Genomic DNA, 25,609 nt, shown 5'->3' with positions numbered 1-25,609 from the left:
ACGTGAAGGTTGGCACAAACATCAAGATTTAATTGAAATTTTAGTGTTTGATTGAAGTTGGTCAAATGAGTTTTGGGTTAAAATGTTGCTTGTTCAATATTGATGGCTTGAAGAATAAGATTCTTGATGGTTAGGACATTGTATGGATGCTAATATGTCAATTTTGATGAAAATTGATGTTGTTCACATGATTTTGATTATGTGACATTTTGGCCATGACAAGTTTGTAAATCAATTGTTGATTAATGAGCATACTTGTTTAGACAATTCAAATGAATGTTTTAATAGTGATTAAATGTTCATGGATACATGGAGATAATTTTTGTTCATATGAGAAATAGTTGCATACTTTTCATTAGGTGCAAAAAGGGTTGTTTGATCTTGATTGGCATAATTTGTTATGTTATATTATGTTTGTTAAATGTGTGATTTAATGGACATTAAAGGGTATTAAGATAATTTGTCTTAAAGAGTTAAGGGTAAAATTGTCTTTGTACCAAAAACATAGAAAAGTAGTGTGAGCAATATTTAATTGTTAACTTATCTGTTTGATAAGATTCATGTGTCTTATAAGATAAGCATGTTTAATTGTTAGCTTATGTGTTTGATAAGATTCATGCCATGTGTCTTATAAGATAAGGGTTGAATAATTGCTTATTTATGTAAATGTTATATTATACCCTAAAGTTTAATGAATTGTTTTTAATTAATGCTTATTGATGGGCAATGTTGAATATAATTGATATATGAGATATATGTGTGTTATATCAACATAATGCATATTTGTCATGTTTGATAACATGTGATGCTATATTGAAGCATGCAATATGCTTGTATGTTTTATGCATATTAATTATGCCATTGTATATAGTTAAGTTTTAATATTTATATGAAGTGTTGAAACTTAATTTTATGGCATGACATTTAGTTTTAGGCTTGTAGTTTGGGGGTTTATGTTTTATATTTAGTTGATACATATTGTGGATATGTATAGGGTAGATATCAAAACATTAACCTAAAAACAAAACCTAAATTTTAAATCTTCCCTAATTAAAATATTAAGTCTAAGCCTTTTATTATGAGTCAATTAATTATTTGCCATAAAATTAGAGATCCCAAGATTTCTATTATGTGAGGGATGCTAATTTATGACTTAGAATTTATTGTCTTAGTTCTTGGATAGAAATTCACATTGTACCCAAGATTTCTATTATGTGAGGGTATAATAGGAATTCTATTTTAAGAAAGCATAAGGAGTCAGATTTAACTAGTGTAGGATACCAAGATTTCTATTATGAGAGGTATCTGAAACTAGAGGCAAGGAAATGAATCATAGCTTATATGGTGATATAAAAGGAAATAGTTTCCTACTTATTGAATTTAATAGACCAAGATTTCTATTATGTGAGGTTTATGAAATTTGATAAGAATTTGATTCCCCACTAGAAATTTTAATCCAGCAAAATTTCCGAATCTTTATCCGGGGAAGTATAGGATTTGAATAAAATAGTGGGAGCTAATTAGATTAGCTTAAGAAAAGATATATATATAACAAAACACTCATAATTTGTTTTTAATTTTCTTGCAGCATCTCTCATAAGATATAAAATAGTGAAAGATGAATAATCTACTGTTGAAAATCCTGGATGATAAGAACAAGTTAGTTGGCCGTAGTAATTTCAATGATTGGCTGAGGAAACTGACAATAATATTGAATTCAGAAAAGGCAGCCTATGTTTTAGAAACACCCCTGCCTGAACCTCCTCCTTCTGATACTCCTTTTGATGAGCATAATGAATATAAAAAATGGAAGGAAGATGAACTTAAAGCTCGCTCTTATATGTTGGCATCGATGAGTGACGAGCTTCAGAGAAAGTGTGAAAAGATGAAAAGTGCTAATGAAATTTACCTCGCGTTACAAGAGTTGTATTATGAGAATTCGAGGATAAGGCAATATGAATTAAGTTCAACTTTATTCGGAATGAAGTTGAAAGAAGGCGTGCCACCAGAAGAACATGTCATGAAAATGATTAACATTTTGGGGCAATTACATGCCATGAGAATTGAAATGCCGGATACCCTCAAGGTGGATTTGGTTCTCTAATCTAGAGGTGGGCAAGGGACCGGTCCCTTGCGGGCCCAGGCCTAGGCCCGTTTAGGACTGGTCCCAAATGGGACCAATCACTCATGGGCCTGGGACCGGTCCCAGGCCCATGAGAAAAACCAGGAAGGCCTGGTCGGGACTGGTCCCATGGGCTTTAGACAATTTTATTTTCCCCTCTCAATTTTTTTATATTTTGGGGGCAAAACAAAATTTTATAGGGGGTTTTTAGTATTTTTTAGGGGTAAAATTTATAAATTTTTTGGACCTGGAACATTTTTTTTTTAATAAATTTTGTAAAATTTCATTTTAACCCTCGTAATTTATATTTATTTTAAAATTAATAGGGGGTTTTATGTAATTTGGCAGAGGACTATATTGAAAAAATACAAAAAAATTTGGGCCCAGGCCCGAGCCTTGGAGGAGGGCCCAGTGGAGGGCTCGGGCCCTCCTCCTTAGGCCTGGTCCCGTTTTGGGACCAGGCCTCCTAGGACCGGGTTTTGGAGCTGGGCTTTTGGGCCCGGTCCCAAATGCCCAGCTCTACTCTAATCTCTACCTCCAAGTTTCACACCTTTCATCAATAATTATCATCTCAATAGGATTGAGAGAAAACTTCCTGATTTGTTGAATGAGATTCAACAGTTTTATGATCAGGAAAGAAAAGGAAAAAGGTAGGGGGTTGTAAGCATGGCTTCTTCCAGTAAGACAAAGAAGAAAAAGCCAATGAAATCCCAAAAGAAATTGGGAACAAAACCCAAGGGAAAAGGATTTAAGAACAAGGCTGCTCCTCAAGCCAATAAATCTAATGAAAAGGGCCAATGCTTTTGGTGTAAAGAAAGTGGGCACTGGAATAGGAATTGTCTTCTTTATCTAGAAAGTCTTAAGAAGGCTAAAGCTCTTCGCATTGCGAAGACTGGATCAGGTATGTCCCAATGCTATGTCATTGAATTTGAATTAAAAGTTAATTCAAATAATTCAACCTGGATATTGGATTCAGCTGCTACTTCACACATTTGTGTTTGTTTGTTTGCAGGATCTGCAGAATAGTTTTGCTCTAGCAGAAGATCAAGTCATGTTAAGAATGGCAAATGGAACAAATGTTGCTATCGAAGCCATGGGAACATGCAGTTTGATGCTCCCATCAGGACACCTTTTGTATTTGTACGATGTCCTGTATTTTGCTAAAGCCACTAGAAATATAATTTATGTTTCTGTATTATGTAAATATGGTTACATTGTATAGTTCATTAGAAATGAATGTTTAGTTTATTTTGGACATAAACTTGTTGGCAAAACTATCAATACAAACGGTTCGTATGTGCTAGAATTAAATGGGCATAGCATAATGAATTCCATTACTAATAAACGAACTCGAAATGAAATTAATCCTAAATTATTTTGGCATCATAGATTAGGTCATATAGGAGACAGAAGAATAATCCAGTTAGGAGAAAGTGGACTTTTAAGTTCATTGGGTTCAGAACCCTATCCGACCTGTGAATCTTGTCTTCAAGGAAAAATGACCAAGTCACCCTTTTAAAAGTAAAGGAGAACGGGCCAAAGAATTGTTGGAATTAATACATATAGATGTGTGTGGACCATTTAATGAAATGGCCAGAGGAGTTTTTCACTACTTCATTACCTTTACTGATGATTATTCAAGGTATGGGTATTTGTATTTAATGAAATACAAATCAGAATCTTTTGAAAAGTTCAAGGAATTCAAGAATGAAGTAGAGAAACATACTGGAAAGAGTATTAAAATTCTACGATTAGATCGTGGAGGTGAATACTTAAGTACGGAATTTCGAGATTTTCTAAAAGAAAATGGGATTATATCATAATTAACTCCTCCATTTACACCACAACACAATGGTGTATCTAAGAGGAGAAATCGTACTTTATTGGATATGGTGCGATCAATGATGAGTTTTATGGACTTACTGATTTACTTGTAAGGGTATGCCTTACAAACAACAGTGCATATTTTAAATAGAGCACCATCTAAATCAGTCCAAAAAACGCCATATTAAGTGTGGTATGGCAAACCACCTAGTCTTAACTATTTAAAGGTTTAGGGTTGTCCAGCTTATGTCAAGATTATGAAAACAAACAAGTTGGATGTAAGATCTGAAAAAGGTCGATTTATAAGATATCCTAAAGAAAGTTTAGAATATTATTTTTACTTCCCTATTGATCAAAGAATTTTAATCAGTAAAAATGCACATTTCCTTGAGAAAGAATTCTTAGAAGAAGGAGGTGCAGGAAGAACAGTTGAACTCAAAGAATATTCCGAAGAGTCTCAAATCAATCATACTCAGATGGGTGAACTAGATCAAGAACCTTCAACGCATGACACAATGGTTCCAGCCTGTAAATCTTCTAGAATATCTTGACCTCCAGAGAGATATTATGACTTTCTACATGAAAAAGTTTTTGAATCTTTTCCAGTGGGAGAAGTTGATCATGGAGATGGTCCTAAAACTTATGGAGAGGCGATATTAGATATCAATTCTAGAAGATGGCTAGAAACGATGAATTCTAAAATAGAATCCATGTATGCTAATCAAGTTTGGACACTTGTTGATCCTCCAAAAGGAATAGTTGCTATTGGTTGTAAATGGGTCTTCAAGAGAAAGGTTGGCGCAGATGGAAAGGTAGAGACCTATAAGGCTTGACTGGTAGTAAAAGGTTATACTCAGAAACAAGGGTTGGATTATGAGGAAACTTTCTCACCAGTTGAAATGCTTAAATCCATCAGAATCATGCTAGCCATAGCAGCACATTATGATTATGAAATTTGGCAAATGGATGTCAAGACCATGTTCCTCAATGGATTTATTGAGGAAAACATATATATCCAACAACCTGAACGTTTTGTATCCAATGCTGACAAACATAAAGTGTGCAAATTGCATAGATCCATTTATGGATTGAAACAAGCTTCCAGAAGCTGGAATATCTGATTTGATGAAAAAATCAAAATTTTTGGTTCCATAAAGAATCCGAATGAACCATGTTAGAGTAGATGCCCTAGAGCCAATCAATTATTGTAGAATTGACTCTTTGTAATAATGTTCGTTAATCAATAATAAAAGGCATTTTATTCTATATCGTGTAAATCATTATTATTGCAGTATGTATTGATATATGTCCTTAGAATGGTAGAACCGTGACAAGGGTATCAAGTGTTTCAAATCTTGATAGTGAGAACCTTATGAGCACATATGGTGGCCATTCTAGAAATGTCCGTAGCCCCAGTAGTATTCTGAAGTAAGGGCACAGATAATATGGTAAGACTATCATAGTATTGAACGACCCTGTCGAAAGGCAGTGACTGATCTCACTTGTCAAGGTTGTTTGGTGACAACCTGGTGCAACACATGGTTGCTTGCTGTAGGCGATTACACCGCAGCAAGTTCACTGGACTGACCCACCAGAGGATTCCATATGGATGGTAACCCCAGTGTCTATGGAACAAATCCTCTAACGAATGGTGGTGCATGTGATCCTTAGACTTGAGATCACCGGAGTGCCTTGTGCACCGATTGGTGCAGTTTGACACTAGCCTAACGCAGATCTATTCAGAGTTATCAATACGGTGGTGATTGGCTGCATCAAGGAGTGTATCGCGACTATGGTGGATTGACAAAGGATTCATCACTCCCGGGTACGGGAGAAGTTATCTCACAGCGCAATTCAGTATATGGTAATGACACTAAAACTTTGGCCACAATGGGATTGAGTTGTTGCTCTATCCAGTTTATAATACGGGTCATTGGTCCAGAAGCTGAATACATAATATCAAGAGTAACCGAAGGTTGACACTATTTCTATGCCTTCGTCTCGTCGAGATAACGTATGAGAAAAGACGTCGAATTGCACGGTAACCATATCATTGACAGGTAGTTCCTTTGCGAATCTGAATCTATGGGTGTCCATGATGCCTTGCTAGGGGCCAATCTGGTCTGTGTATTAGTGAGACGATTAATTGGGGTTAATCGCGATACTATACACTGCTGATATGATGAGGAGCCTATAGGTCACCACATAGAAGATAATTTAAGATCCAAGAAGAAAGAAGGGCATTTTCGTCTTTTAAGGCGAAAGGGTATTTTGGTTAATCACAGTGCAATTAATTTGCTAAGGTCGTAGCCTTTATTTAATTTGTTAGAAAAATTAAATAAGTGAAATTACGTTTAAATATGTATTCGCACATATTAAATATATTATCATTATTGTTAAATGTTAATATATAAATTAAATAATATAATTATTTGTTAATTGAGATATGATGGAAATAAAAATATATATCAAATTGGGAGTGTTTGGCAACATGGGGTGTTTGGGTTGGAGCCCAAGCTATTCCATATGGGAAAGGGCAACCTGTATTACTATAAAAGAAAAGTGTGTGATTATTCAATTAATTGATTCTTTTTGAAAGTAAAAACACACACAGCAGCCCCTCTCAATACACTCCCACGGCAGAAACACTTTAGGCTCAAGAATCAATTCAATTGATTTCCTTTCTTCTTAATCTTGAAGCCAAAGAGGATCTAGCAAATCCCTCTTTGGTTCTTTTGAGATTGTCTTCGTGGGACTACGTGGGTTCGATCCTACACTTGGATCGGTAGCAAAAACATTCGTTGACAAATTTGAGGAGCCTCCAACGTGCGTTTGTTTTTCTAAACTCAGATTTATTTCTTGCAGATTTCTACTTTAACATAAACTGTAAAATTTGTACCTTTGATCTTGGCTCAACGGGAACGATCTTGTTATTATGTTTTTGTTTTCCGCTGCCTTAGGGTCGCTCCTAACAAACTGTGTGTATACAAGTGGGTAAAAGATCATTTCATGATTTTCCTCATATTAATGTAGATGACATATTTATAATGGGAAATGATATGGCATGTGACTGAAGTTAAGATGTGGTTTCAAAAGCTTTCGCAATGAAAGGTTGGGAGAAGCAAATTACATCCTAGGAATTTGCATCTATAGAAATAGAGCAAAAGGATTGGTAGGGTTATCTCAGAGCATTTATATAGAGAAAATGTTGAAAAAGTTCAACATACAAGACTCCAAAAGAGGTTTTTGCCTTGCGTCAGGACTACATCTCTCTAAGGATAGAGTCCTAAAACTGATCAGGAGTGACAGCAGATGTGTAATATACCTACGCTTCAGCTTGGGGTAGTCTCATGTACGCAATGTTATGTACAAGGCCTGATATAGCTTATGTTGTAAGTATGCGAGTAGATATTAATCAAATCCAGGAGAGAAACATTGGTCAGTAGTTAAAATAATCTTTAAGTACTTGAGAAGGACTAAAGATTTAATAGAGTATGGAGGTTCAGAATTGAAAACTCAAGGAACTCAGATTCTGATTTTCAATCAGATGTGGATGATAGAAAGTCTACATCCGGATCATCTTCACATGTAATGGAAGAGCAGTTAGTTGGAAAAGTTCCAAACAATCGACCACTGCCGACTCCACCACAGAAGCTGAATAATTGTCGCTTCAGAAGCACAAAAGAATGTGTGGGATAGGCAAATTGTAGCTGAACTTGACGTGGTTCGAACATTAGTATTCCGTAACCTTGTTCTGCGATAATAATGGTGCTATTGCACAAGCAAAAGAACCAAAAGCACACCAAAAATCAAAACATATTCAATGTAAATATCATATTTTGAGAGAGCTTCTTGAAGTTGGAGAAATTTTGGTGCAAAAAACACCTTAAAGGATAACGTAGCTGATCCACTTACTAAAGCGATGACACAGAAGCAATTAGATCATCATCTGAGAAGATGGGTATTAGATACCACAACGTTAGCTCTAGTGCAAGTCGGAGTTTTGTTAGTGTATGCCCTAGGAACCAATCGTGTCGTCAGTTCCAAGGCATTATGTTTTGTATATATATGTTAGTGTATATATTTTGTATATATATTTTATCTTATCAATAGAAGAAAGTGTTCTTGTTTCACATGTGGTTATTGCTTCATTATATAAGTATTAAATGTGAATGTTTGGATGATACAAATCTTTAGAAGATCAAAATCATCAAAGTAATCCCTACACAGGTAATATTAATTGGGTAAAATATTACATAGTAGGCATGTTGAATGCCTCCCTAGAAACATGTGATGGTATTAGTGTGGGTGATTATAAAAGTTAATCACTAGGGCATTAGCATGGATACACAGTTAGTGAACTGTTTATGAATATAGCCATTTATGATGAATCACATGGAGATTAAAATGTAGTCAATGATTTATCATAAGATCGTACGTGTATTATTAATCCTTAAACATGAGATATCACGGTTGGATTTACATAAACGCATACGGCTATATGGTGTATAAACACGAGGCTAATCACGCATATGTTAATAAACTGATTGGCCAGTGTTGTTTATGTGAGGACAAGTGATATTCAAGATGGGATCTATGGACTTGGTATAGATTGATATCAAGTTCCTAGACAAATGTCAAGATACATTGGAAAAGGGAAATCTCCGGCGGGTATACAAAATGTTACATGAAAGGTTATTTCATAATGACATGTTCCATATTATTAAATTAAAATTAAGATAAGGATTTTGACATACCATGAATCCATTCTTAATTGGGATTAGAAACGGAAGGATTTGATTTACAACGTGGATGATTGTAAAAGGTTCGTTGGAGTATATCTTCATGTGACTTAGGGGTTATAGAGCATTGCTAGATGCCTACCATAATCAGTGGAAGTTTTGTCGTAAAAAGTTATGACAAAACATATCGAAATAGAATGTGATAGTGGGCCCATGGCTAGGCCACATGAACTTAAGAGGTCATACATAAAAACTAAGGAGAATGGAGAAATAGCCAAAGAGCATTGATATCCAAGGTTGGCTAGCACCTACCAAGGGTAATAAAGTTATTTATATTAATCTTTTCCTTATAAATTGGTTTTATAAGGGGTTGTATTGGAACATATAAACAATTTAAGGGTTAAATGTTGTGTAACAATTTAGAGTTAAATTGTAATTGTGATAATGTTAATCCAATGTATAATTTAAGAAGTTTAACAACTTCATAACAATTATGGAATTGTTTAAGGAAGTCCAAAACAATTATGAATTGTTTACTGATAAGCATATTTTACACTATTATTTTGCATTGAATTTTGATAGGATTTAGGTTACTTTTCATACAATGTGGCCATAATTGCTACCTAATTTATTAATTTGTCTTTGTAGGCCTAAACGATGATTTTTAGCATAAATGGCAGTTTTGAGCGTAAAGTGGTAACTTGAGCTTGAAAACTCGGAATGACCTGAATTTAGAAGTTTGGAAAGCTAGAAGAAGAGCTACAACGTTCATGGTTTGGGTTTTTCCTAATTCGGATGGACAAAGGTGAAAACTTGGCTTGAAGTCGTGAAAAGTACGCTGGGAACTGAAGAAAACGTCTTGGACGTGCTCAGTATTTCTGCATATGAGCTTTAGACCGGATTGTTCTGATTCTGAATGACCTAAAGAAATTGAAAGGGCTACAATGCATAAGTTTAACACTTTTCCAGATTCGAAATCTATCATGTCAAATGGGCCTGGACATTCTCGCCGCGCAAGAAAAAAGCTTCGCTGCGGCGAAAACTGCAGCAGCTGTAAAAAATAAAACGACGCGTTTTGGCTTGCTAGGGCTTGGTCCTTAAGTGAGAGAGGTATAAATTAGGATGAAAAGGAAAGAAAAATAGGCTTGGTTCGTGATTTGGGAGGCAGCTCATGGAAGGGAAGATATTGAAGATTTGGGCTTCAAATTAGAGAAGATTTCTCCATCTTTTGCTTGCTTTCAATGAATCTTGATTTAGTTGTTTTTTGTGTTTTATTTCGTTTTTGAGTATGAACTGAGTTGTTTAGCTAGGGTTTGATGTAATCTTGATACAATGATTCAAATTTATATGGATTGAATTACTTTGAGTTTTAATTTCATGATTGAGTGTTTATCTCTTTGCTTAATGTCTTTTGGATGCTTGATCACCATTCAAATGTGTGTTGTTCACAATGAGACTGAGAAGTGATTTGTGATTGTGCCTCTTGGGATAAATACCATAGATTAGCAAACGCTAGAGATAGGTTTAGCGATCTATGAAATCTAGATAGAATTCCACAAAGCTTAAAATCCTTTGAACTATTAATCTTCATTTTGTTGGGTGCGGAAGCTTAATAGGGATAAGTAGGGAAATGTAGCATGAGAATGTATGTTTTACAACTTGGGGAATTCGGTTTTCAATCAAGGAATTAGAACTTGGGTAATAGATTCTATGATTGGGGTTAGCGTATTTAGGTGAATTCAACACCCTAGCATTTGTTTTAGAATTGTTTAATTAGTTAAGTTGTTGGGTTTTGCATTTGTGTTTAGTTTGTTAATCTTCCATCAATCCAATTTATTGTTGCTTCAATTAGGACTTAAACTAGAAAAATCAGTAATTAGTAACACTATCCTCGTGGGAACGATACTCACTCATCACTTTATTACTTTGTGCGACTAGTATACTTGCTACATTTGCATGTTGTAGTTACAACGCATCATTTACAAGGATTCCTATATAAAGAAAATGATATATCAATTTTTGTGTAGAGAAAAAAAAATCTCTAAGAACCCTAAATCTTTCTCTTGGCCAAATTTCTTCTTCCGTTGGTGTGGATACTCTTTTGCTTAATTTCTCTTGAAATTAAGAATCTCCAAGGTTGCTAAGGGCTTAAGGTAACATGTTCTACCTTACTTATTTCAATTTGATTGAAATGTTTTTTTTAAAACTATGACTATACTTGTTATAGTATGATATGCATGCTTCTCCATGCATCCATCTTACAATAGATCCACTAACTCGTTTGCTTTTTTTTCTTTTTTCTTTTTTTTTTTTCCTAAAGAAATATGGGCCAAAAAACCCAAAAGCCATAAAAAAAAAAAAAAAGGCAGCCCCAGTGGCTACCAAGAAGGCTCTGACTGCTTCAGGGACAAAGCAGCTCATAGACATTGCCAGCTCAAAGCGTGTCGGTGGTGAGCTTGGGGGAGGCCTAAACACGAAGAAGCCCGCAACTGCCATCAAGGTAATCGACGGGAAAAGCAGTATGGAGCCCAAAAAGAGGCTAGTGCAGAAGACGTCCAAGCCAACTAGAGGCTCAGGAAAAAATAAAGCACCCGAGCAGTATGATGGCTTAGGGAAGAAGAAAGTAACCAAGCCTCGAGAGGGCTCAAGCAAACAGACGATGGCTAAGCAGCAAATTGGCTCGGGCAAAGAGGTCACCACGCAAGCCGGTGACCTTCAAAATGAAGCAACCAAAGGCTTGCTCATGAAAAATTCTGCTCCTACAGGCAAGGCAAGTGCTACTGGGGGAAGTAAACTGGGTTCATCCTAGCCAAAGGATAAGAAAACAGATGAAACAGCCCAAGTTATGGTCGAAGGATAAGAAAACAGTCGATTGACCAACTCTCCAACCATATCGGTGTTGAGGCCACAGTGGCCAGGGATTGCGTCACCTCGCAAACATTTGTGCTCGTTAGGGACTCGTCTCCCTCTTACATAGTGGCTTTAACTTGCAGCTACGTGGTGAAGGTATTGGTATTTCACACCCCGTTTTCTTTTGCATATTATTCTCACTTCTTATTGACTTCTCACCTTCTCTTTTTAGGTTGCCATGGAAAATAGACTTCTATATGAGGAATACAGCGACACTTTAAAGGGGAATCACCATGGATGGCAGGTTACAAAGGCAATGAAGGAGGACGCACTGGCTAGGGCTGAGCCTGTAGAAAAGGAGAAGGAGGCAAGACATGTTGAGCTCGAGCGGCTCAAAAGGAAAGTAACGTCCTTTGAGGTCAAGGAAAAGGAGTTCCTTGACAAACTCAACGTGAGTGAGGCTACTCAGGCCTAAGGTGAAGTTAAGGTAGTAGAGGCCATAAAGAGTTTGACTCAGCAATGAGGGGCCAATAACAAGCTAAACTCCAAGCTTTCCTCAACCCGAAAGTTAGCAACGAGATTGGAGGCCAAGTTCAAACAGTCCTCACTTGACCTTGCCCAAGAAATGGTGGGTCGGCAAGAGGCCGAGGCTGAGGCTGAGGCTGAGGCTGGGCAACTCAAGCTTCGGATTGAAGAGCTGAATAAAGTTGTCACTACTCGGTCTTGGCAGACATCAGTCTTCCTTGTGTAGAAGTTATGGAAGGCTCATCCGTCGATCAACTTTTCCTTCCTTCCCTAAGCTTATCAGAAGGAAGTAAAAAGGATCAAGGTCAAAGCTTGAGGGGAGACATATGTTTACTTAGACGAGTCCGAGGAAGAGGGCGAGCACCAAGGAGAGGTCGAAGGAGGTGAGAAGGAAGCAGGCGAGCCCCAACTCTAGGTCGAGGATCCAACTCCCTTGACCATGATTCATTAGCTTAGGTTCCCAACCTTGGAGAGGAAGTCACTGTTCCTCCTACTGACAAGCCATCTCCTCCTCTCAGTAATGACCTTCCCAGACAGATCAAGATGAAGCTCCTGCTCCGCCGGCCACCTAAAGAGTTACTCTTTGCCTCTGTAATTAAACTCTATCAATGAAAGAAATTTTTATTATTTCCATGTCAAGCAATATTTATTATACTTCTATGGAGTCGACTTGTCGTCCTAGTAAGACTTTAACACTAAAACCCAAATTTGCTTAAAGTTACGTGTGGCTCGCTTCTTAATAAGCTTTTTTTGGATTTGTACAAGGAAATCTTATTCGCTGTTCAACTTCAATTTCGGACTTTACCACCCTTTTCAATTTTTTGGGCGCCGGCTTGAGGCCGATTTCCTTCGACATGTTTTTCCTTGAGAAAATTTCAAGTTTAACTTTATCGACTTGGGGATGTTTCACCCTCAAAGAGTTGGATTTTGGCGTGGCTTGTTCGAGACAAGCTACCTTTCCTAAACTCTTGACTCTGAGTTTTCTTTTCAGAATATCATTGCTTAGGTCATGATTTAGTAAAATGCTAACGATATTAAGATGTTAACAATGAATCAAAGAAAATAATGAATAATACCTCATTTATAGATCAAGTATTTTGACCGTGAATGGCCTTACAACGAATGTGAATGTAGAACATAAGAACAAATGAAACCCAAGCTGCTTATTGGTAATACCTTTGCAAGTGCTCGATGTTCCAAGCTCACATTATTGCTTCGCCATTGAGGCGTTCCAAGTGAAAGAATCCTGGTGTAAGCTTTTCGGATATCCTAAAGGAACCCTCCCATTTAGGCCCAAGTACCCCTAAGTTTGGGTTTTGAGTGCCTTGGATGACCTTCCTAAAGACTAGATCGCCTACTTCAAAGTCCCTGTTTTTGACCTTGGTATTGAAAAATCAATTGCCTCGCTATTGATACGAGGCAAGCCTTAACTAAGATTTGGTCCAATGTTCTTCGATCAGGTCTAGCCTCAGGTAAAGTAGGTCTTCGTTTGCTTCTTCATCAAAGACTTCTCTTCAAAATGAACTGAATCTCACTTCAACCAAGACCATTGGCTTACATTCATAAGACAAAGAAAACGAGGTCTCACCCATTGAGCTCCTGGCAGTCATTCTGTAGGACCATGAAGCTTCTAGCAGCTCGATGGCCTACCTCCCTTTAAGGTCATCAAGCTTCTTCTTTATGGTGTGCTTGATTACTTTGTTCATAGCCTTTACTTGTTCATTGGCCTGAGGCCGATAGACAGCTACGAAACTCTTTTTGATGCTGAGCTGCTGGCAAAAGGTCTTGAAATCTTCATTGTCGAACTGCTTTCCATTGTTAGTTATTATTGTGTGGGGAATCCCAAACTAACAAATTATGTTCTCATAGACAAAATCCTTGAGCCTACTCGACGTTATTGTTGCCAATGGTTCGGCTTCCGCCTACTTGGTGAAATAATCTACGGTAACCACCACGAACTTAATGCCTTTTTTTCCCTGAGGCAAGGAGCCAATAAGGTCGATACCGCAGATTGTAAATGACCAAGGGCTTGTTAGAGTGGTCAATTCTTGCGGAGGAGCTCACAGAATATCTGCAAATCTCTAGCATCTGTCACATCTGTGGACATAGTCTGCTGCATCATCATAAACTGTTAGCTAGTAATATCCCTGGCGAGGCACCTTGTAAGCTAGAGATTTGCCCCCTATGTGGTTTATGCTAATTCCCTCATGTATTTCTCTCAGAACATAATTTGCATCCTTGTAGTCAATACTTCACAACAACGGTACATTGAATCCACGCTTGTACAGTCTATCGTTGATGAGTGTGTACTGAGTTGCCTTTGTGCAAAATGTTATAGCTTTGGTTCCGTCCTTTAGCAGTGTGTCATCTTTTAAGTAGATGGTGATTGCATCCATCTAGCTGTACCTTTGACTTGTGGTTAACATTGGATCTTGTAGAGCAGAGATGCTTAGTTTCGGGAGAAATTTAACTGGCACTGAATCAGCCTTCTCATTGTTCATTACAGAGGCCAAGTGAGCTAATGCATCTGCCTGCAAGTTTTTCTCCCTTGGGATCTAGTGGATGGTAAAAGATTTAAACTATCTAAGCTTGGTCTCTACTTGCTAGAGGTAGGATGTCATCCTATCTTCCTTTGCCTGGTATTCCCTAGTAACTTGATGGACCACGAGCCGTGAGACACCATAAATCTTGATGAACTCTACCCCCATTTCCCTGGCGAGACGGATACCTGCAAGCAATGCCTCCTATTCAGCTTTGTTATTAGAGGCGGAGAACTCGAACCTTACTATGGCTCTGATTGGGTCTCCTTCTGAACTTTCAAGCAAGAGGCCTGCTCCTGCTCCCTTTTCATTCAAGGAGTCGTCAATATATAGAGTCCATAGCCATAAGTCGTCACTCTTTGGTTTTTGTTACTCAATCTCTCTCGAGGTATTTGCCTCTAGCGGGTTTGACTCGGCCTTTAACTGATAGGAGAACTCAGATACCAAGTCTGCCATGGCTTGGCCTTTGATCGATGTCCTTGAGATATATTTGATGTCGTGCTGACTCATCTCCATTGTCCACTAGATCAGTCTACCTGATGCCTTGGGCTTCTGCATTATCTTTTTCAAAGGGATGTTCGTCAACTCATGGATGGAGTGTGCCTGAAAATAAGGTTGCAGCTTCCTAGAGACAACAACAAGGGCGTAGTCGAGCTTCTCCATCTTAGGGTACCTCGTTTCTACGTCGAGCAGTCTTTTGCTTACATAGTACACTGGTCATTGTATTCCTCCCTCTTTGCGTACTAACATCGCACTGACAATGGATTTTGATATTGACAAATACAGTAGTAGTAGCTTGCCTTGGATGGGCTTTGACAGTAAGGGAGGTTGTTTAAGGTGTTTCTTCAGCTCCTAGAAGGCTCTTTTACACTCCTCTATACATTTGAAACCTTTCTTCCCCTTCAACGTCTCAAAGAATGGTAAACACCTGTCCGTGGCTCAGGAAACGAACTTGATGAGCATGGCCACACATCCAATCGGGCTCTACACCTGTTTTATGCCAGTCAGGCTTTTCATGTCAAGCAAGGCCTGAATCTTCTCTGGGTTAGCTTCTATACCCAGTTGGTTCATGAGGAAGCCTAGGAATTTTCTGGAGCTCACTCCAAAAGCATATTTCAACGGATTGAGCTACACTTGATACTTTCTAAAGATGTCGAACATTTCCCTCTAGGTGATCAATATGGCTTTCGACGACCTTTGATTTGATGAGTATGTAGTCGATGTATACTTCCGTGAAATGACTGATTTGGTTGGCAAACATCTTTTTCACCAAGTGTTGGTAGGTCGCCCCAACGTTCTTAAGGCTAAACGGCAGAACCTTGTAACAATAAATTCCATAGTTAGTAATTTATCAGGCTAGTACATCGAGATCTAGTTATATCCTGAGTACACATCCATAAAGCTAAGTAGTGTGTTTCTCGCTGTCGCATCTACTAGCTGGTCGATCCATGGTAGTAGAAAACTATCTTTTGGATAGGCTTTGTTCAAATTCGTGAAGTCGACACAAGTCCACCACTTGCCATTCGACTTCTAGACCAGGATTAGGTTGGCAAGCCAGTCCAGGTACTTGACGTCCTTGATGGAGCTGATTTCTAGGAGTTTGTCAACTTTATCCTTGAGTGCTTGAGAGTGCTATGCATCTATAGCCCTTCTTTTTTGCCTTATGAGATGAGCCTGTGGGTCGAGGTTCAACCTATGGCACATCACCTCAGGGCTGATCCCAACCATATCTGTGTGCACCCACGCAAATACGTCGAGTTTCTTCTTCAGTAACCCGACCAGATTAATTGGCATTTCTCTGGGCAAGCTGCTATATATCTTTAGCACGTGAGTTGAATCTTCGTTTCTAATACTTATTTCTAGTAGCTCTTCAGTCAATTCCACTACGGGCTCTTCTTTGTGGATGCGAGGATCTATAGTATCCTCTAGCGGTCTGGAGTTCGACTTGGATCTAGCAATGATCATTGTCTTTAAGTGTGGCCATTTCTATGCGACATTTATAATATTCTCGAAATTCCTTGGTGCAGCTCCTTATTGTTGTGACTCCCCAAGAAGTCAAAAATCTCATTGCTTGGCAACGCACCAATGTGACCGCACTTAAATGATCCAGGATTGGCCTTCTAAAGATGACGTTGTACATGGTCGGGCAGTCCACCACTAAGAATTCGGCCATCACTATTCTGACCTTCAGTTCTACCCCTAGAGTTATGGGAAGGCTGATAGTACCTTTGGGAACCAAGTTGTCCCCAGTAAACCCATAGAGCAGCGAAGAGCACCCTCACAGGTTCCTTTCTATGAATCCTATTCCTCGGAAGGCTCCCAAGAAAATGATGTTTGTCATGCTCTCGTTGTCGACCATAACCCCCAACACTCTTGCATTGTTGATCTTGGCTGCGATTACAATCGCGTGATGATTATGACGAAGGGATGTTTCACACTTGTCAATTGTGAACCCCAAAACCTTGCTTTCCTATTTAGGTTGCTTGAACGGCTTCTTTTTGTAACTCATTACTCGAGGAACGAGTTTGTTCTGGCCTCCTGAGCATATTGCTCACGAGCTCATCTCGAGCTTCCCGCTATATTTGGTCCTCAATAGATCATATTCACAAAAACTTCGTTGAGGTTTGGTAGAGCCTGCTGAGCCGGGGTCTGAACCTGACTTAGGACCTGGTTACTTTGCTTGCCAGGATTCTTACGAGCTGGTTCTGCCTTAACAGATTCTTTCAGATGGCCTCTTCTTATCAGGTCCTCAATGACGCCCTTTAGACTTGGTAATCATTCGTGTTGTGTCGATATCCTTGTGGTACTAGCAATATTTCTGTCGATCTCTTCTACCCGAGGCCCTCCTCATCATTTTCGAAACGGGTAGTCTCTTGATATGGGCGATGTCTTGAGTGAAGGGGGTGTATTCTGCATACCCTGGGAAAGGTTGCCTGTCTTCGCTGATATCTACTCTCTATATCTTTTGGAACCTGTTGCAATCCCTATCGTTGCGATCTTGGCCCCCACTCTTATTCGAGGGGTAATCTTGTCTTTTGTCCGGGGCCGCCCGTGTCGAGCTTCTGGATTATGCCACTAACAAGCTCTCTACTCACTGGTATTTCACAGCCATCTGGTAGAATTTGGCCAAGCTCACATGATCTTCACTCTAGGGCTTTTTCTACAACTCCGTGTTAGGTCTGATTCCTATGATCAATAGAGGTTGAATAAATTCTTTGGCGCATCAGCGACCTTTGCCTACTCGTTCTGGAACCTCGTTAAATATGAGGTCAGTGATTCATCTCACTCTTGGCGAATGTTGCTCAAGTAGCTGAGCGGCATTGCGAACTGTCTCCTCACCTAAAATTGTTGTAAGTACAATAAGGAGAATTATTGCCAAAAGTTGATGGAGTTCGCCTTGAGCCTTTTGTACCACCTCTTAGCATCTCCGACTGATGTGACTGCGAAGCACCGGCATTTCGCTAAATCACTAACCTGGTGTAGCTCCATTGGGTCATTAAAGTTGTCGAGGTGATCTCTGGGGCCCCCTCTCTTGTCGAACTTATTTTTCGGCACTCTGAACCCTTATGGGAGCAGAGCCTAGCAAACTTCCTTTTTAAAGGGGGAACTTAGTACTTCCTTTGCCAGGTTGTTCTAGCGAGCTCTTAGATCGTCGAGTATCTTCTGCATGCGATCTAAGTCTTCATTTTGGTTGCCCTTGCTGGATCTGTTAAGACGTACCTTGAGCAAATGAGTTCGCAAGTTTGTTGTTGTTGCTTGCGAAGCTCCTCCAGTATGCATGTTAATGAGTGAGGTTGAGTCATGATGGCTAGGTTGATAGCTATTATGATGTCAGTGTGTTGCTCGCAACGTCGATCATAATTGGAATGTCAGTCATTGCCAAATTAACGCACATGGCTCGCTTCGCTAGCCTACAAAGATCGATCTTGTCTAGGGCATGTGAAGGTTGAGCTTCTCAGTGGTGTCCGTCGCCTTTGTTTTCCCTCAACGGCTGCTTTCCCGGTAGCAACCTAGGGTTCGTTTGCCTGCGGGTCTCACACTCGTGCTTGCAACATTGCCTGCGAGGTTGCAGTGTTGATCACCCCTTGGCAGCGACGAAACGGATCCACTTGCAGAATTCATATCTATTGGGTTGGTGTTGGCGAAGTGCGGCTAATCGAGATTCTGGGCCATTGGTTGTTGTTTCCTCAGCTCAGCCATGTTCTGTTGCACACCTTTGCAACCATCATTCTGATAATCTCCATCAACTAGCCATTGTCGGGGTTTGACGCACCTGCCCCTTAGTTGTTTGCGTTGTGCAAAGCTGGTGGCACAGGTGGTCGGCGTCCAGCGTTCTCCTGTTGCATCTCCTAGTTGGTGGTTTCCACGTTCTCATGATTTCCAGTGGTAGTTCTCGATCTGGTGTACACCATTTTGGTCTTGGAACTGATAAATTACGGTGAATGTTTGCCGGAACCTTTGAAATATTGGTAGAGGCCCTCTTTTTAGCGTCAAAATGTTGATACATAATTTTACACCAACCAGCAAGATCTAATCGACCTTGTTGGGATCGAAACCAATGTGTGCATGATTAATGATAATCAGCAATGAATATGAGTGAAATGAACTGAAAGACCAAGAGATTTCTAAAGTGGTTCGGCAAAGTTAACAGCCTACGTCCACTGTGTTTTTGTATTTGCTGTGAGAGCTTACCATGCAATTCTTATAAGAAATTTCGTGAACCTCTCCTCATTGTCTAAAGGGGTTTATATACAAGATTTGTATAAAGGAAGATACAAAATTAAGGGGATTACAATTGATTTGAATCATAATTCTAATATCCTTGCGATTGGGTGCTGTGATTGCACAATGATAACTGTTGATCCAGTCATTCCCGCAATATCTAAGATCTAAAGTAATCTAGGGATTGATTGAATGATTCCTCGAATTGTTCACAACTAGCTTATCCTGGGTCGAGCTACAACTTGACAAGCTTATGCTGGGTCGAGTTACAACTCGACAAGCTTATGCTGGGTCGAGTTACAACTCGACAAACTTATGCTGGGTCGATCAATCATAGTTGCCGAGCTTATTCTGGATCGAGCTATATCCTTGTGTTGCCTCCACATGTCGTCTAGCATTTCACCGCAGCCCCAAGTGGATGATGATTCAGAATTGCAAGCGCGCTCTGCATATTCATTGCAAATATTTGTAACAGCATCAGTGACTATCTTGAGGTGTGTGTCTACAACATTGCCATAAATCTCCTTGTACCAACGTTCTACAATATCCATTTTGAATCTCGGATCAAGAACCACTGTAATCAGCAAAATCAAGTTAGAAATTTCCAATATTCATCAAAATCCTTTCTCAAACTTGAAGCTATGTCACGAAAATAATGGTCACCACTTTTTTCCCAATGAAGAAATTTAAAAAATATGTGATACATCATTGGAAAACACCGATTTGCAGTATTATATTTGCGATCAGACAAGCTACGACTAGCATCTTTTAACACTCTCCAACTTTCGTATAGTGCAGTTGCCTTGCCTTATCCCAATCCTCTCTTACAAAATTTATTGACTGAAAATCAGGATCTATACTCTCAGTTGACAGAATGCTTCCCTAAATCCCATTACCCACTCAATTAGTTCGAAGCCCCATAGCTGAAAATCAGGAATACCTTGAGAAGCTACTTTCTTGCCTATCGACTTTGCTTTATCTACTGCAGATTGGAACTTTTTTTCATTTGATGACGTCTTCTTGAGGTACTTCAAAACCTTCTCCATCTTAAAGAAAATGTCAATTTTCCATTCGGTACTCTTCCAAATTAGATTATATTGAAGTTTGCGTAACAAACGAGAAAATGGGAAAATGCTCCCAATGCAAGGAAGTGAACCTTGCTCACTCAACCAGTTATTAATCTGACTAAATTCTTCACTCGTTCCACTGTAAAATGGAATTGTATTATCAATCATACAACATATTTTTTTGTCTATGTTCCAATCCTGAAGTGAACGCTTCAGAATTTTGTAGAAATTCTCATCAAATCTATATTTTGGCAAATTAATAATCTTCTTCTTCAATTCCCAACTATCATCAATAAAACAGAAAGCTATAAACCAAAAGTTATCTGAGTTCTCACCGCACCACTCCATTGTTACAGAAAAACGACACGGGAGTTTGTTGAAATATCTAAGCAGCTTTTCCTTCTCGTCTTCGTAAACTTTAAGTATATCATCCTTCCTGGACGCCACTGATGGAACCCAGTACTTAATAATCATCCTTGTCTCATCCAAATGACCTAATTCTTGATCAACCATAGATTTCTCTTTGATAACAACTGGAGTAGTTAGAGAAGCACTTGTTTCAATCGATTTATCCACACCTCCAGGATTACTTTTACTTTTGCATCTTTCTAAATGATTTTTGAGATGAGTGGTTCCACTCTTTCTTGAACCTACAAACTCTTTCTCGCAGTGATTACATTTAGCCAATTCCTTCCCATCTTCTCCTTCGTACTTGGTGAAGTCATCCCATACTTTTGACTTCAACTTTCTTCTTTTAGTCCGTGATGACCTCTCCACACTTGGACTCACAATTTCATTGTCTTGATTAAGAGTAGGCTCAAAATTAGCATTTTGGTTTCTGATTTGAGTAATTTCCTATCAACTTATACACAAAGACAACCTTAAAAGCAATAAAAAGCTAATTTATTTAGGCTCAACAGGACAGAACGAATCTTATAAAAATTGAAGGATGACCAAATCAATTCTTACAACTGTAATCAATATATTGATCTAGTTATATTATAGATAGAATTTTTTCTGACATCTGACTCAAATTTCTTTCATAGATATATATAAGATTTAGAGAGAAAAGGTACTAAGATAGAGACATGCCGCCAAAGATTCAGTCTCCTTCATATTTTAATGGAAAAGAGAAAAATAAGAAACTATGTATGGATTGAACTATAGATGAAATTGACACTTGATCCTCACCTGTTTGTTAAAGATGTTGTACTCAACTCGGGGATTCACATAAGCTGGGTTCTTTAATAGGACATGCAAGAACTGTTTCATGTGATGATCAGAAGATCCAGTTAATTAACATTAAACAATCGCATAGACCATATAAAAAAAATAAAAAACTATTCAAAAAAAATTCAAGACGATTAAACGTGTTAGTAGTTGCTACCTCTACTTGTGGTTGAAGAGATTGAACATAGGCGATAGTTTCGTCAGGCTTTCCACCCTTCTCTGTGATAATGTTGCACCATTGTACTAAATCTTGCAAACACTTCATTCCCTCACTGATTTTTTCCCTTCCCACCTGAGTACAAATTGCACACAACATGAGAGATTTTTTGTGAAGACTGAAATTGAATTAACATGAGGAAATACATACTTACTTCAAACTGCTGCTGAGGATCAAATTCAACTGTTCTTTCGTCCATTTTTTCCTTACAAAATTAATATGTAATTAGTCAGTGTGTATACAGCAATTAGAGTCAGTGACTGCATGTTTCTTTTTGTCTTCAGTCTTCAACGTATTTCAGGAGTCAATGCACGATTAAGAGTCAACAAGTAAAGGAGTGGTGGTGGTTAGAATTCGGAATTTATTATCCGAAAAATCTATCGTAATTTCCTTTGCGCGTGGTGGGGGTCCGCATGTTATATATTGACCAAAGCAATGAACAATTGAACTTAAAATGTAACACTTTCACGAAATTCAAATCCGAAATACTACTTATTTTACCTTCAGAAAGAAACAACAGTCATGAGATCATTCAATCTAAGGTCTCAAATTAAAATTAAAATTATTTTATGAATAGCGAAAGGAGAAATGTGATTAGAGTAGTAATTCTAATATTCTTTTATTTTGTTGGAGGATTACACAACATTTGAAAACAAAAGAAAAAAGTTTTGTGTTAGAGTCTCACAAATGGTCACCTATCACATTTATAACTTACCTAATTTATTGGATTTGTAGGGTGTTCAATGGACCCCCAAGACCAGTTGAGATGCGTGTAAGCTAATCCGGACACCAGGTTATCAAACAAAAATATATATATATAATATAGAATATTTTTGTCAAACTTATGTGTGTGCACAAAGGTTGTCAAACTTATGTTTTGGCTTGTTTCATATTGAGTGTATGTGCACAATAGTTTTTGCTTGCACACTCGCTCCAGATATTTGCAACCTTGGCGACTTGCATTTTTGATAAAGTAGCAAAGATATTTATTTATCTGGTTGTTACCTTTTTAGGACCTTTTACAAGTGTCAATATATCCATTTGTGTTTTAAGGAATAAAGTTGATTTTTCCTGATTTGTTTGTGGTTCAAACCAAAAGAATGAATCTCTTTCTTATTTGGACAAACATGGGTCAGCCCTTGTTGGCTGACTTGGCAAAAATTGTTGACCGAGAAACCCTCTCTATATAATATCTTCTCTTGCGTTTTTTATTCTAACCTTTTGATATTTTATACTTCTTTGCGCTTTGAAATTTCTTTAGAGTGTTTTTTTCTTCAAAGGTTCAAAGGTTCATTTCTCTTGTGCCAAACCTACTTGTTTGAATGGCTTTTGGAACGTGATTCCTTTGCTGATGCTAGTGCGTGGCATTGGTGATTGGAGCTTGGGTGGTTCTCAAGCTGTGTTCGGGTGTGACGTGTTAGGGTGAGAAATTTAGAGAGAATTCTAGAACAATTTGGGATGAAAATTGAGTGTATTCAGTAGAATGACTGAACTAACTAATACACAACTTTCCTCTTCTCTTTTATATTGTGTTAAGAGAAGAGCAGAGAGAGAGAGTAGAGAGATCTAGTAAAACGGTTGTAGTTTCACTACAACCGTTTTACACAATTACATTTTAGTCTTGACGTTTTAACAAATAATTATCTGATCCCTTTTTCTTCTAAATCCTAACATTCCCCTTGAAACCGATCTACATTAACCAAAGACAACAACTTCCAACTAATTTGGTTCCAGCAACTACCATCACGAGCATTTAATATCTATACTGAAAACTAAGTCGACAAAACTTTAATTTCCAGCTACAGAGCTTCAACTTCTAGCTACAACAAATTTAAACTGAAGCAAAAAATCTAAACCAAGGACATTCTAAATTTAAGAGTCTAGTTCTGAAACCTAAATTAACAAAGCTTCAATTTCTAGCAAATCTTTCGGCAATTCTACAAAACAAAAGATTTGAACTAAGGACATTCTAAATCTGAGACTCAAGTTCTGAAACCTGAATTAACAAAGCTTCAATTTCCAGCTACACATCTTCAACTTCCATCTGCAACAAATTTAAACTGAAAGAAAAATTATGAACCAAAGTCTAAACCAAAAACATTCTGATTCTGAGATTCATGTTCTGAAACCTAAAATAAAGACTTTCTGCACTTGTCATGTTTACAACACAAAAGCTTCAATTTCCAGCAAATCTTTCAGAAATTCTACAACACAAAAGATCTTAACCAAGGACATTCTAAATCTAAGACTCAAGTTCTAAAACCTAAATAAACAAAGCTTCAATTTCTAGCTACATAGCTTCAACTTCCATATGCAACAAATTTAACCTAAAACAAAAATTCTGAACCAAAGTCTGAACCAAAAACATTTTGATTCTGAGATTCAAGTTCAGAGACTTGAAATAAAGACTTCCTACACTTGTCATGTCATCTCTGAGTTTGAAACACGCAATCTGAAGTCTCATAATCTGAAGTCTAAAATAGAAACTTGTTGCATTTAGTATCAACACAGTAACTTTTGAGAACTTTTTGCAACTATTCTGCACCAGTCTTCAAGCAAAACTTGTACACTACTCCAAAAACTTATCTTTTCTACACTAACATAGCAACTATTGAGGCATTTCAAACAACCAATCTGTTCATCCGACAACTATTGAGAACATTCTACACTAAAAGAACACAACAGCTACTGAGACATTTCAAGCAATCAATAACTACATTCAGTTTGCTTCTTAAATCAGTAAATTGAACAATTGGTAAGGCTTCTGTGAGCATATCAACAATCTAGAGCTTGGAAGGCACATATTGAATTTTTAACCTTTTGGCTAGGACTTGCTCCCTAACATAATGAGCATCAATCTCCATATGTTTAGTCCTAGCATAGAAAACTGGATTGGCTACCAAAGCTGCAGCACTTACATTGTCACACCAAATAACGGGTGTGACTTCAACAATTAACCCCAACTCTTCAAACATGCTCTGCAGCCTAGTAATTTCTATTGTTGTTTGAGCTAAAGCCCTGTACTCTGCCTCAGTTGAAGAGTGCAACAACCTTTTGTTTTCTTGAACTCCATTGTATTAAGTTAGGACCCATATAGACACAATAGCCACTAGTGGACCTCTGATCTTTCATATTGCTACCCTAATCAGCATCAGCATAGCATTCCACTCTTAAAACACTTGTTGCCTTGAAATGTAACCCATAATCTATAGTGCCTTTGATATACAGTACGATTCTTTTACATGAGTGCCACTGAAGAGTTGTAGGTGCTTGCAAAAACTGACTTAATTTATTAACTGGATCACTAATGTCAAGCCAAGTGAGGCTTAGGTATTGTAGGGCACCAATTGTGCTTCTATACAGACTTGGATAAGAAAAAGGCTCACTATCAGTTGAGCACAACTTAGTTCCTACTGCCATGGGTATGGCACAAGCATGACAATCCATCATTCTAGTTTTAGACAGAAAATCAGAGGCATATTTGCTCTATTTTAGGTGATTCCAATAGTATTTCTTATGGCTTCTAAACCTAAAAAGTAGTGCAAAGATCCAAAAGTTTTAAGAGAGAACTCATCATTTAGATCTTGCATAAGCTGAGCAATAAAGGAATTGTCTAAGCCTGTGATTAAAATATCATCAACGTACACAAGTACATATGTTAAAATGGAGTTTTGTTTAAGAACAAACAGGCTGCTGTCTGACACTGAATTCCAAAAGCCTTTGGAGTAGAGGGTTGCCTTTAGCTTGTCAAAACCAAGCTCTTGGGGCTT

The 25,609-nt window shown here is 38.1% G+C and overlaps 1 protein-coding gene and 1 long non-coding RNA gene across 2 annotated transcripts; both read right to left on the bottom strand.

Annotated features, from left to right (window-relative positions):
• Nucleotides 1–19,591: 19,591 nt before the first annotated feature.
• LOC116135483 (zinc finger BED domain-containing protein RICESLEEPER 1-like) lies at nt 19,592–20,905 on the bottom strand. Its single transcript, XM_031421202.1, has 2 exons — nt 20,266–20,905; nt 19,592–19,899 (listed from the first exon to the last, which is right to left on the bottom strand). The coding sequence occupies exons 1-2, from the start codon at nt 20,903–20,905 to the stop codon at nt 19,592–19,594; spliced, it is 948 nt and encodes a 315-aa protein (XP_031277062.1).
• A 273-nt stretch (nt 20,906–21,178) lies between these two features.
• LOC116135443 lies at nt 21,179–21,846 on the bottom strand. The gene is made up of 3 exons (XR_004128899.1): nt 21,780–21,846; nt 21,584–21,655; nt 21,179–21,247 (listed from the first exon to the last, which is right to left on the bottom strand). It is a non-coding gene; the product is annotated as an uncharacterized LOC116135443 (long non-coding RNA).
• Nucleotides 21,847–25,609: the final 3,763 nt, after the last annotated feature.

This window comes from Pistacia vera, unplaced genomic scaffold (assembly GCF_008641045.1).
Source record: "Pistacia vera cultivar Batoury unplaced genomic scaffold, PisVer_v2 Contig30, whole genome shotgun sequence".
Classification (NCBI taxonomy): domain Eukaryota; kingdom Viridiplantae; phylum Streptophyta; class Magnoliopsida; order Sapindales; family Anacardiaceae; genus Pistacia; species Pistacia vera.
The sequence above is the reverse complement of the archived record's forward strand: the minus strand, read 5'-3'. Positions and strand labels throughout refer to the sequence as shown.

What these genes read in the sequence shown, in the direction of transcription:
- LOC116135483 (XM_031421202.1), bottom strand. Translation starts at nt 20,905, where the DNA reads ATGGTTGATCAAGAATTAGGTCATTTGGATGAGACAAGGATGATTATT. An exon ending in CAAGAAAGTAGCTTCTCAAG is followed by an intron (nt 19,900 to 20,265) that starts GTATTCCTGATT and finishes TGCTGATTACAG; the next exon opens with TGGTTCTTGATCCGAGATTC.